This window comes from Trichosurus vulpecula, chromosome 2 (genome assembly GCF_011100635.1).
Source record: "Trichosurus vulpecula isolate mTriVul1 chromosome 2, mTriVul1.pri, whole genome shotgun sequence".
Lineage (NCBI taxonomy): Eukaryota > Metazoa > Chordata > Mammalia > Diprotodontia > Phalangeridae > Trichosurus > Trichosurus vulpecula.
The window spans coordinates 138,581,556-138,596,140 of NC_050574.1; the positions used below are offsets into that span (position 1 = coordinate 138,581,556).

The window sequence follows — 14,585 nt, forward strand, 5'->3', positions numbered from 1 at the left end:
ATTTTCTTATTTGTAAAATTGGGACTAATCAATAAATCAATCACCAAGCATTTATTAAGCACTACATGTAAGTCACAGTGCTAAGTGCTCAGGATACCAAAAAAAAAAAAAAAAACACAAATAACCACACAAAAGAATGTAAGTTCCCTGAATGCAAGAATTCTTTCATTTTTGTTTTACTTCTCCCCAGCACTCAAGTCAGTATCTGGTACATAGTAGATTTTTAATAACTAATGGCTAATTGACATACTACCTACCCATAGGGTTACTGTGAGGGAGGAAAAAAACTCTTTGTAAACATTAAAATGTTATATAATTGAGAGTCATCATTATTATTTGATACTGAGAAAAAAATGCAATAGAAGGTAGGTAGGTTTATCCTAAAAATTACATTTTCAGTCTTGGGTAACAGGAAAGCTGGAATACCATAGGGGGCGGGGGGGCGTGCATGTGCACGCACGTGTGTGTGTGTGTAGGTGTAATACATAAATATGTATGTACATACATTCATGTACATCCCCATCTCTTCCCAGTGAAGCAGTTGTAATCATTTGTTCTAACATCTGTCTTTCACTTAGGGGCTTGAAGGCAGTCTGACAAGTTGATTGGTATTTATTTACAAATGACAAATTAACATAAAAGATATAAAGCTTATATAAAAGGCATTAAAATCTTGCTTTTGAAGACTTTTGTTTATTTTGAGGACTTGGTCTCAAGAGATTTTTCTGGGTTAAAGAGAATACAAATTTACTTACTCTATGATTTGCACAGTTCTACTTTAAAAGAATGCTAGCAGGGAGGGAGACAGCCCCCAGAGCTCCAGATCAAAGGATGCAGAGGAAAAAGACAACATTAATACTGAACCAGGCGTCAGGAGACAGCATTGTTTAGCAAGTTCTTGCTAAGTGCTTTAGAATATATAGGCATAACCTACTTCTAATATGCTTAAATCCCTACACAAATTTTTAATTAAGTGTCACAGTAAAGGAGAAACTTTTGTCCTATAACAATAATGAAATACTTAGATTTAATCCTTTTATTAGGCAACAGCAAGGAACTGTATTGCCAGAAAAAGAATCTAAGCAAAGTATACACAAAGAATGCCACACAACAAGTAGACAGGCTCTGTACTAGAGTAGTGTCCACAGATGGTTAAAAAAAAAAAACAAACCCAGAAGGCCTCAAGCAAATTAGAGGGATCCTCTATTTATGGAAAGACATGGAAAAGAGTCCATCAAGTTGAGACCTCACAAAAACTACATCCAAGGAAAAGGAACCCATCAGATGATAAGACACCACAACTAGAACAGAGTTACAAAAGGAAGGGCCTATTTTAATAATACTCAATTAAAATGTTGATTGCAAAGGGCATCAAAATATAGTTATTGCAATAACAATAACATCAAAGCTTGTGGTGAGAGCAGTAGATTTGGATAGTCCCAAGCCACCACACTTACTAGCCATGTGACCATAGGCAAGTCATTTGACCTCTGTGAGTTGGAGATTCCATACTTATAAAATGATTTGGGACAAAAATGTTCATTACCTATAGTACAACATTTTTTAATAAAAAGTTTGGAAAACTGAAATAGGTCAACTATCTATGTATTAGTTACTATGCAGATTTTATAAAGGAAGAAACATTCCTCTACTCCCTCCCAAATGACTCAAGGCTTACCTGCAAAATAATAACAGTTTAAGTATAAGGCAAACATTAAAAAAAGACATATGATAGCATATATCTAAGTTCTTCCCTTATTGTGAAACTCAATTTCTAAAACTTACATATAGAAATAAATATATTTGAAGTAGGGCATACCTGTATATTTTAGCATTTAACAAGGAGACAGCATGGTGCAATGGAAAGAACACGGGCATACAGTCAGAGGAATTCAGGTCAAATCTTCCCTCTTACAATTATTAACTGTGTAACCTTGGGCACATCATTTAACCCCATCCGGGCCTCAGTTTTCTCATCTATAAAATAAGGATGGTCTCTGAAGTCTCTTCCAGCTCTATAATTAGACCAACATCTTACACCATGTACATTACACGATGCATTATTATAATGAAATTAGAAGAGAAGCAGATTATATACGTGTCATAGCTATAGGTAAAAGATATATTCTTAACCAAACAAGAGCAAGTACAAAATATAAAATAGACTGCTTTGATTACACAAAACTGAAAAGTTTCTGTACAGACAAAATTAATACATCAAGGATAAGAAGGAAAGAAGTCAAATGGGAAAAAAACAATCTTTGAATCAAATTTCTTCGATAAAGGGCTGGTATCCGAGATACATAAACATTTAGCAGATACAGATACAGATAGAACAATAACCATGCCCCAATAGAGACATGGTCAAAGATAGGCACAAACAGTTCTCAAAAGAGTTGTACAGTATTGACAGCCAAGTAAAAGACTGCTCCAAATCATTAATAATAAGAAAAATGCAAATCAAAATAACCTTGCAGTTTTACTTTAGAACCTGAAAACTGGCAAAGATCACAAAAGATGGCAATAGGCAATGCCGGAAGAGTTGTGAGAAGATGGGAACAGTGGTGTGCTACTGGTGGAGCTAGGAGTTGGGACAAATAAAATGACAAACATATCTATTTCTTTTGATCAAGAGATTCTATAGGCATATATCACAAGGAGGCCATGTATAAGAAGAAAGATCCCAAACACATAAAAATATTTATAGCAGAACTTCTTGGGGTAGCAAAGAACTGGAAACAAACAGGTTCGTCGATAGCAGAATGGCTAAACAAATTGTGGTATGCTAATGTAATGGATTACTACTATGCTGTAAGAAATGATGAATGGGATAAATATAGAGAAGCACGGAAAGAGCTATATAAACTGATGCCGAGTAAAGTCAAGAGAGTCAAGAAAACAAAGACAAATGGAAATGGAAAGGATTACCCCATCCCACCCCACCCACACACATCTCAAATCAAATGCACATACTGTAAAATTACAAAGAAAATGCATGGCTCTAAAGAAAAGATGTAAGAAGATGGGCCCAACTCACCACTTTGTGGAGGTGGGAGACTGCAAGTGTTGCACATGGCACATATTTTCAAACTTTTTCAATGTATTGATCAGTTAGGCTAATTTTGGTGGGGTTTTGTATTAAAAAAATACTTATAATACTGTATGGCTCTCTGAGCGGGGGCAGAAGGAGAGATACTGAGGAAAACTATGATGATATATAAAACAAAACATATAAAATAACTTACTAAAAAAAAACCCTGAAAAATAAAGCAAGTTTATGTCTCCTAGGGGCAAAAATGTATGGCCTCACTGGAGTTTATAAATCTCTCATTCTACCCGTCCACTTTATAGATTAACTTAATTAAACCCAGAAAGTTGAAGAAACTTGCTTTGATGTCACACAACTAATTAATTAAGATCAAGAAGTAAAATTCACAGCTTGGACTCTCTGACTAGTGTTCTATATCAAGCTACCACCTATTTAAAATTACAAACATTTCAAGTGGCTCTCTAAGCTTCTCACTTGTTAGAATAGATAACTTCCATTCCAGGTCATTTCTGGCACCAGAGTACTACTTTCTGAAATGAGATTTGTCATTATCCTTTGAAAAATTCTGTTTACTTCCAAAACATCTCTCCCAAAAAAAAGGAAAATGGGTATATTAATGTCAACCCTTGGGAATCTCTGGGGCCCTACTTTGTTCTGAATAGCAATTTCTAACTGCTCTTCCCTCTCCCCCCCACTCAAGACAATCCCTGGGAACTTCTGCTCTCACCAGCAGTTGCTAATTGCCCCCAAGAAGACTCCCACACACCTCAGCAGTTTCTAATTACTCCTATTCCTGGACAGAGATAATTGCAAGGATATCTCTACAACACTCTCTCCTGCAGTTTGGCTATTCTATATATTCCAGCTATACTCCCTCTTTCTGGTTCCCAAAACTAAGCCCTCTCTTCCCTCCCCAAACATATCCATCCCTGTGAATAAGATAGTGTATTGTTCTGGATTGCAATTCTTTGACTCCGAATAAATGCCTCACTATATTTACTGATCACCCAGTTGGTCTGAGTTTTTATCCAGGTCCACATTAAGTACACAAATAGTTATAAAGATTTACTATGAACTTGTGTTAAATCTTCAATTGGCTCTTCTAATTTTCTTCTTCAGAAGCAAGTAAAACATACAGCATGCTTTCAATGGATCTAAAAATTGAACCAATGTGAGTATCCCATCCAAAAGTACAGTGCACAACACATTCATACCCCATTATGTACAACTCTAATTCATGTCCTCCCATAAATCTTGCATGTCTACCTGATATTTTGAGGGCCTTCTACTAGTCCTAACTAAATTCTGTCCCTCATCCAGTGCTCTGTTCAGAAGAGGCACTTAATAAATGTCCATTGAATGAACATCATGAAGTCAAGAACTAAGGATGAGGGAGATAGGCAGTGGAATAAAATTGATTTTTCTGTATAAAGTTTACTGGTTCATGTTGAGACTGAAGCCAGGTCCTTGTTTTTTCTAGCACCAATCCTCCCCTGGTTAAAGAGAATTACTTTTTCCAAATTCAGTTTTACCATCAAATCCCCTACTGAGCCTAAAAAATCCTGCTCTCTTTCTATTCATACAACAAAGATCCTTTTTTGCACATAAATTCTCTAATTTGTGGGGAAGAGGGAAGAAGAATATCAAAGAATATTTTAGTATTGAGTATTGAGGAAAAGTATTACATTTATAATAACATGGAGATTCTCATCTAGGCAAGTCTGATAACCAAGGATTTGCTTCAAATTGCTTAACTACCAAAAAGGAATCTATCACTGATGAACCTTTGCAGTCAGGGCAATGCATGAGGATCACAGTTGTGCAACAGTGGAAAAAATGCTAGATCTTAAGTCAAGAGGACCTAGATTTGAATCCCAACTCTGCCACTTACTACTTGTGTGACATTGAACAAGTTATGATTTCTGTGGGCCACAAGTTCTTCATCTGTAAAATGGGGCAGTTGGCGATTATGTGATTATGAGGGGCATAGAAGGAAGAGGCGAAATTGTGGGTCCCTGAAGAACTCAGAATTGTCATAACGTTATGGGAACTAACTTTCCTGCTTTGAGGCCTTAAAATTAAGTACTCTAACAAATAGCCCTGTCCTGGCTTTATTAAAATGCAACAGAATATCACTCAGTTTTCAGTCAATGCCAAATAAAAACCAGAAGATTCTCTGTCCTGACAGTATGTCTATCACCTTTATCATAACAACCAGCAGGCAGGCTAAAAGAAGAAAGCAAAACAAAACAAAAACAGCAACAACTTTCTGGAGTAAAGATGTTCATTGGAAGATTTGGTGATCTGTTAATTACCTAATAAAGTGTGTGTGTGTGTGTCTGTCTGTCTGTCTGTCTGTCTTGTGGCACAAAGTTCCTGTACTATGAAAAGGAGACATTCTGTCTGTCTTGTGGCACAAAGTTCCTGTACTATGAAAAGGAGACATTCTACTAAAACTCCAATTTGGGACTTCAATGCTTCCCTTGGTCCTAGAAGCCACTTTAACTGTACCATGATGATTGCTTCTGAGATATGGGATCCACAGAATCACAACAAAATCACAACAAAAGAGGTGATTGAGGTCCAGTGAAGTAGCTGAAGCAACATAGTTATTCTAATCTATTTAACCTCTCTGCAATTTTAAGTAAAGGTCCCAGCACCAAAACCTATCTCTTCTTTTTAATTGACCAGCTCTTCAGATCAGTACTAACAAGAAGGCTGAAAAAGAGCAGTACAATCAGCAGCATGTAATGGGTAAACAGGAACATTCACAACTTTTCTGAAAGAAAAAAGAAAAACAGAATGTCCCACTGGAAAACTTGACTGAATAAGTATGACAAGTATTTTTTTTAAAATTCACTTTTTTAGGAAAGAGAAATAAGAATTAGGAAAGAGAGAATTAGGAAAGAAAGAAGGAAACAAGGAGAGTGAAAAGGATATGAAAGGAAGCAGTCAAGAAAGAAGGAAAGGGACAGAAAGAGAGGAAAAAGAAAAGGCTATCATCTCATCTACCTCTCTTGCATCACTAGTTCCTCTGAGAAATGTCCCTCATCTCATATTTTCCATTTACCTGTAAGAATTAAATCTGTTTACAATGGTGGGCCCCCTCTACAATGCTAGTGTTGCAAAATGGGTTAAAAGCTGCCTTTTTGCATACATCACACTTTAACCCATCAACTACCAATGTTCCAGGAACCAACTATGGTATACGCAGATCCACTAAACAGTTATTACAATGTCTTCACTGTATTTTAAGTCAGGAGTTTTCCTTCCTTATTTACACAAGCTATATTCAATTGTCTCCTAAACTGATATGGAACAAATCAATTCATGATTTTATTTCCTTTCTTGTAGGTTCAAAATTCTAACATCACAGCTACACTGTGACTACCTTTTCATTTGTGAATGAACACAGGTAAAAACACTATACTTTTCATCTCTGAGAAAGTTAAGATTCCAGAAACAGATTCTTATGCCCTAATAGCTGGGTGGCACAGTGAATAGAGTGGAAGGCCTGGAGTCAAGAAAACCCGAGTTCAAATCCAGCCTCAGATACTTACTAGTTGTATGACCCTGGGCATGTCACTTAATCTCTGTTTGCCTCTGTTTTCTCATCTGTGAGATGGGGAGAGCGATAGCACTTATCTCCCAGGGCTGTTGGGAAGTTCAAATGGGGTAACAATTGTAAAGCGCTTAGCAGTTTCTAGCACACCATAAGCACTTTGTAAATGTTAGCTATTCATTATTATCATTACCACAAAAACTTAAATGAGGTGTTTTCTAATAACCTCTAAGTTACCAAGGAGAATTACACTGAAAAGCATTTATTATGGACCTCCTATGTGTCTGCCACCATGCTAAACATTGAAGAGTCCAAATACATGCAAACAAGACAACCCTTGCCCTCAAGTTCTAAAACACATTATAGAATGATAAAACAAAGACTTATCATTTGGGGGCACCTTGTTTTAAATACTTTACCATGACATTTACAAATAACTTCTCATGTGAGATTATGCTAGGATAACACCATGGTTAGGTTAGGACCACCATGAATCTTCCTAAAGAAAGCTATCATCAGGTGCCAAACAAACCAAAACACTGCCAACTACAGTATGCAAGATCCTTAAGAGTACTGGCCCATATTGGCAAAGTAAGTGTATACAATCTATCTGCAAAAGCAATTTAAGATAAAGAAACTTTGTACGGAAGTCAAAATGAACTTTTATTCTACTCACAGGGTAGTAGCATATTTTAAAAAATAACTGCTACTTTGGACTTTGAAAAATGTAAGTTTTTAAAATTGTTTCTTTTGAAAAATACAGTAACAAAGATATTTGCTGTTGACTGATTTTTCATTAATTTACTTCACCTTCCATCTAAGGAAGGCATCTCTGTTTCCTCCCTCCTCCACATTTCCTTTTAAAATCTGTGTCATAACTAAAGGTATGAACAATAGACAACATTTCTCAAAAGGGAAAAAAGAAAAAGAAACAACAAATACATTTTGTTTCCCAAAAGTAATTCTTTAGGTAAGTAAATCATTAACAAATGGAAATGTCTCACATGTCACAAGTAGATATGAAATTCACAAGTCTCACCAGGAAGGCTAAAGCAGCCAAATATGCTAATATGATAAGCAAGAGAAAAGGTCTTTCTTAAATAATTAGCCCTAAGAATGAAAAGTTAACAAAACCATATTCTGTGAATTAGTCCTCCCTTGGTTACTATTAGTTTAAAAGGCCCTCCAGAAATGTCTGTTAATAAAGGATAAATTTAACATTGTGCTTAAAGCTCTTAGCACAGTGCCTAATGTAGTAGATGCTATAAAAAAGCTATTGTTATTGTAAATACACGGAATATTCACATATCAAGTCTTGGCACTGACTAGTCTGAGATAGACAAGACCTCTACTAATACCTGCTGCATTCTTACACCATCACATTAAGATGGTGATCTATTTTTAAGATACTATGAGAAATAATTAATGGACTTTCCATTTGAAGAGAGCAAAAATCAACATCTCAACTAAAAATTCCTTCTCAAAATAAATTCTAGTCTAGTTGAGGTGTTCAACTCCTCTATAAAATGAAGAAAAAACGATTAACTCTGAATTTATTTTCTTTTAGTATATAATTGAAAATACATGTCATAAGGCTTTAGAGCGGGAGTTCTAAACCTGGGGTCCATGAATTTCTTTTAATATTTTGATAACTATTTCAATATAAGTGAATATTTCAATATAATTTTCCTTGCAATTCTATGTATTTACTTTATGAAAACATCATTCTGAGAAGGGGGTTCAGAAGCTTCACTGCCAAAAGCATCCACGACAGAAAAAAGGTTAAAAACCCCTGCTTCTGGAGGTCTAGCACTACTATCCTTAACCAGGCAGTTCAATGTGGAAAAGTTAAAGAGAAGAGAAAAAAGGCACACAATTCCTTCTTAAAACAGAGGTGGAAGACAAATATCAGGAGAAGGGGAACCTATAAATAAATCACATCACAACTGTCAATCAGCCATTCCACCTGTAAGATATAATTTTAGAAATGCCACATTTGTAGAATTTTTTGTAACTTTAGTGTTCTTGTCACAACATTGTATTTTGTCTTACGTATATTTGTATATTGTTCTATTCCCTCTACAAGGATAACGCCAAGTCTTCTTTAACTTTTTATCTCATCCAAACATTCCTTTATGCTTAATGAAGAACATCATATTCTTCATATACTAAGTAGTCAACAAATGTTTGTCAATAAAATTAAATATTTAATTTTCACTTATAGGTACTCCCTATTTTGATTCAACAATTCAATTTAAAGAAATTAAGTTGCAACTATCTATAAAGCACATTATTTCCAAAGAATGTACATATTTCAAGGCCATGATTTATTGATGGGTCATCTTAATACCATAGGATTACACAGTGTTAAAACTGGAAGGAGCCTTGGAGAAAAACTAGTAAAATCCAATCACTGTAAAGAAGATGAAATTGAAGGCCAAAAGTGACTTTCCCAAGGTCATACTGCTAGTAAGGGGCAGAGCCAGAGCTTTAGTCACTGCTAGAATTCAATACTCCCTGTCATTCTGCTCAAGAAACTAAAATAACTTTGAAGAGGGAAGGTTAAGTTCTAATGAATCTCCCTTTCTTTATTTCAGCATCAGAGGTTCACAGAATGTTAAAGTTAGAATGTTATGGAGCATCTAGTCCAACCCCCTCATTTTACTGGTACAGTAAAATCTCACAAATTTTTTTCAACCTATTTCATAGAATCACAGAATTCTAGATATGGAAGGGACCTTAGCAGCCATCTCGTCCAACTCATACATCAAAGGAATCCCCATTACAACAAACCTGACAAATAGTTATTCAGCCTCTTCCTTGAAGGTTTCTGTGTCAGTACGGCAATAATAACCATGTAGATGATAATTGTCAAAATGCCTAAGCAGTTCTGTATTGCAAAGTATACAAGACTCTCCACACAGAAGGTAGAAAAAGTAAACCATTTATTCAGACACCAGAGAACCATATCCCATAAGCCATCTATCCAATCTAACAGAGCAGTAAAATATTCAATACACAATATCACAACATGTAGCCTCGCCATCCCAAAACATCTGACCCCCTTGCTGGGGTCTTCCCAAAAACTAACTCACAGTACAGCTAAGTCAGTCTGTTCAGCTCTAACTATCACGACAGCCATTAGCAGCCATTACTACTACTCTCACTCTGTCTCTCTCTCTCTCAGCATTTCCTGTGACATAACTTCCTTTTCCTGTCAGGAAGCTCCTCCTACCACATGTGACTTAGTCTTCCTGTGATGTAGGTCAATGGCCTATTAATAGGTGGGAAAGATCTTCAAATCTAAATTGCTACTAGTCTCCAAAAAGGGTAAACCCATGACCTGTCAAAGTAGACCATTCCACTGTGAAACAATTCTAATTTTTAGAAAGTTCCTGACACTGAGCTTAAATTTGCCCCTGTCAGTTACCCCTATTACTCCTGTTTCTGCTCTTTAGGACCTGAAGGAACAACCTTAATCCTTTTTCTACATGACAGTCCTTGAAATGCTTGAAGACAGCTGTTTTATTTCCCCTCTATCTTCTTTTCTAGAAGATAAACATCCCCAGTTCTTTCGACCAGTCCTCATATAGCACAGACTCAAAGACTTTCACCTTTACTCTCCAACTCTGAAGAACAAAGCAAGAAATACATTGCTTAAAATAGCTGTGTTTCCTTTTTAATTTTATATGGTAGAATATTTTTAAAGAAAAATAGTTTTATTTATTTACATCCTGGTAACATACATGGAACTGGCTGTGTCCAGTATTTCAACTTATTTTATTCATGAATTAGACTGTCAGAGCACTATTTACACGCTGTCATTAAAAATGGGATTAAAAGTAATTAGTTTACTTGTAAGGTGAACATCTTTGTTCCCAAGTCACAACCTCAAACGTGTTTATACTGTTTTTCCAAAGCCATTTTTCTTCATAGAGTGCAAAGGTAGACTGCTGTGACATGAAATTGGTGTACTTCAGGATTTGTGACTTTAGCCATGTGGGTGAACTCACATCCTAGCCTTCTACAACTCAGTAGATTGGATATCACTGTTGTAACTTAGAGCAGGGTAGTTCTCACATCTGCCTATCTTATATAATTATTCCTAATAATTAAAAATAGTTTTTGATTAGGAAAAGGCAACATGGAGTAGTGACTAGGAAGACTTGAGATCAAGTCCTGCCTTTGACACATACATCTGCGTAACCTGGGGCAAATCATTTAATCGCTCAGAATGTGAGAAGCACCTACCTAAGGTTGTAAGTTGCAGAGATGGTAGTGTCAATCTTCACTGGTAGAGAAAAGGAAATTACAGGTACAGTCCCTAAAAATCTAGCATTAGGTTGATCCAAATTACTAAAAAGATCAAAGAAAAGGGAAAAGGACCTAACTGTGCCAAAATTTTAAAGTAGCTTTTTTTTCTTTAGTGGTGAGAAAGAATTGGAAACTGAGAGGATGTCCGTTAAGTAGGGAATGGCTGAACAAGTTGTAGTATGTGATCGTAATAGAATGCTACTGTGCTGTAAGAAATGACAAGCATGATGGTTTCAGAAAAAACCTGGGAAGGCTTACATAAACTGATACAAAGTGAAATAAGTAGAAACAGGAGAACATTGTACACAGTAGCAGCAATACTGTAACCATGATCAAGTGTGAAACACTGAGCTACTCTGACCAAGACAATGACCTGAGATAATTCCAAAAAACCCATGAAAAAAAATATTATCGACCTCCAAATGCAGAACTGATAAAGTCTGAGTGTAGACTGAAGAACATTTTTTTTCACTTCCTTTATTTTTCTTGCTTTTTTTTTGCATTATGACTAATATGGCAATGTGTTTCATATGATTTCACATGTATAATTGATAGATTGCCTTCTCAACAGTTGGGAGAGTGGCAAAAAAAAAGAGACTTTTAAACTCAATTTTTAAAAAAAAAATTAATGTTAAAAATAAATGAGTTAACTAAAGGGGAAAAAATTAATAGGATACTACTCTATCTGAATTTGGGACTTTTTTCAACAAGACCAATAAAAAGCAAAAAGCTGTACTCTGCTAATATGTATATTTGACTATTCTAATGCAAAGTGCAGGACTGATAGCTGATGTGGAAAGCCTTAATTCTGTGCAATTGGGCTTAAAACTTACTGTTGAGTGTGCCTTTAGTTTACCACCATTCAGGGGTTTTCAAGTAGGCATTTAAAAAAGAAAACTTTGAAGCAACTATATAGAAAAGAACTAAAGAATGAAAAACAGTTCAAATAGAATCAGTTCATGCATTTTAAAGGCAGAAAAAATAAAACCAGGGAACAGGGAAAAGCTTAAACTTAAGTTGGTTTTAATGTCACCACCTTGATCACTAACATCTTCCTTAATTTAATAAGAATCAAATAAACATTTCAATATAAACAGGTTTATATGAGAAATTGTGAATTTCTATTATATATTTTGTTTTCAAAGAAGTATATATGGATAATTTAATAAAATAAGGAAATTATCAATGAATCCAAGATGGCAGGCAGTGAATCATACATCTGTGAAAAATCAGTTCTTCAAGAAACCATCAAGCCATTCCAAATTTCTCCAAAGTATCCTCAATGATACCCATTAAAGCCTCTCCCTAAAAGCCTATTAGAACCCCACAATCTTCATGAAATTAGATTGTTACATATAACTTGCTACAGCATAAATCACAGTAAACACAATTGTATATGATACTATTTTATCTCCATTAATTAGTATACATAAACTTCCAAAAGCTTTTATCACAGAGGAATTTACAACTTGTAATTGATTACATGTGTAGATTCCTTTCTACAAAAAGCCAGGAATCAGACCTTAAGTCAAACCTAAGTAATCAGACCTATGTCAAAAACACAAAATTTCCATTATACTAGTATTCTTAAAGGAAAATTGGCTTCAATTTATACTTCCTCCTTTCAGGAATGTAATCTACCATAAGCATGAAGTGTCCTCATAATAAGGAACACCAACCATTCTCAAATGCAGAAAAAAGGAGAATACGAAGGACAGCCATCAATGCCAAATGCCAAGGGACACAAATTAACCCAAGTGTGAGTGTGAACAAATCATCTAACATTTCAAATGACGAAATATTTTCCCATTCCCCACCTCTCAAAATGGTTTTATAGGATAACGACAAAATCTTAAGAAATACTTATTTTAAAATTATTAACTAGTGGACTTCAATGCAAATCTAAACCAAAAAACTTTTGCTATAAATTTGTGTGATTTCAGATCTAACCAGTGGCATCATTACAAGTATTAATTTGGGACTGATTTTGTTAAATACAGAGCATTTCAAAGCCCTTATTTAGTAAAGAAATAGCATGCCAGAAGAACATATCTACTGAAAAGTAACCTAATGTTTCACATAATTCTCAATCTATAATTTACTTATCTCAGAATTCTAATAAAGACTGTACAAATAATAAAAGAGCATCTTTATATTTCAAAACATTTCTCTTATAAGAATAAACCTACACAAAGAGGTATATTTGCCAGAAGAATGAGATTTACTTGAATACTTTTAATAAACCTTTACAAAAAGTAAACTCTTTCTAAGTTACTGGCTAAGTATCCAGTAGCAAAGGTCTCATTAAAAGTAAAATTTACGATAAAAAAAAGGACTACATTATTACAACGTAATGATCTTAATTAGGAAGCGGTACGGCATGAATTACAATAAAAGGACCTAGGACCATGAAGCCTGGAGCCACATCAATTAACTTAATGTTATGACCATGATTTTAGGTACTTCTAAGACATTAACTGAAAACCAGTAAAGGTATAGAGATTAAAGTTGTCAAACTTCTACAGCTCCTAAAGTTATAGAAAGTAAAATGACTCCTTGCTCTCCACTAGAATGAATTTATTTTCATCCAAGTGGGCAATATCACCCCGGAGAGTGGGGGTGGGGCCCACTGGAATGATCCAGCCGGGTGGTAGTAACCTCAGGTGATGCAAATTTCAAAAAAAAAAAAAAAAAAAAAAAAAAAGAATATTAAAGTGTTAAAGAAAGTAGATTTCAAGGGGGGCGCTGAGTATTTTTTTTAAAGGAGGCAGTAGGCCAAGTAAGTTTGGGAACCTCTGATTTAAATCCTTATTTTTCCAAAGGTTGTGAAATGAAGTCAGTTAATATGCAATTATTTATGAAATGCCTACTTAAGTACCCAAAACACAGTATCGGAAAGGGACATAGTAACCAGCTTTTGGGAAAAAACTTACCTGTACTGTGGATTCTTTAAGGTCTAATCCAAATACGTTATGTCGTTTCACTCTAAAGAAGTCAACATCAAGACCTTCTTCATCCTCTTCATCTCCATCTAAACTCTGTACAGAAATCTCTTTGTCTTTTGAAGTCTCATTAGTACCTGGAAGAGCTTGTATTTCAAACGTTTTGACTTTTTCTACTTTCTCCCCTCTATCTTCATCTTTCTCTTCTTTCTCTTCACCTCCATTCTCTTCTTTACCAACAATACTTGCTAGTTCCTCTTTGTCTTTCTCTCCAGGTCTCCCCTCTCCTTTCTGGAGGATGGACATTTTCTCGTTGAAATATGCTCTAAATTCCTCCACTTCATCATTGGTGAGAGTAGAAGCACCAGGTCCCTTTCTATCTCTTCTTTCATCATCTATTTTGCTTATCCCCGATTCTTTCTGTCTCTGTGTTCTCTGAAGAAATCTCACCCGTGGTGCCACAGCAAGGCCAAGGGAACTGAATTACAAAAAGAAATAAAAAATCATTAACAATATTTCAAAGTTGTAATATTTTTATTATATACCCAGAGAAATTTATACAGAAACAATGCAGAAGAGTAATTAAATTTGTTAAACTTGCTCTAAAAAAGAAATAATCCTATAACTATAGCTAATAATGATGGCAATATTAGAGATGGTCCAAAATAAAGAGTTAACTGATTACCTCTATCTCAATATCCATTCTTACATTTATCAA

At 35.1% G+C, this 14,585-nt stretch overlaps 1 protein-coding gene across 1 annotated transcript in view; it reads right to left on the reverse strand.

Annotated features, from left to right (window-relative positions):
• Positions 1-14,585, reverse strand: part of DDX10 (DEAD-box helicase 10) — a 332,834-nt gene that overhangs the window by 241,401 nt on the left and 76,848 nt on the right. Inside the window, exon 13 of the mRNA XM_036744864.1 lies at positions 13,859-14,345. Within this exon, the coding sequence (XP_036600759.1) occupies positions 13,859-14,345 (487 nt within the window). The remainder of the gene's footprint in view (positions 1-13,858; positions 14,346-14,585) is intronic.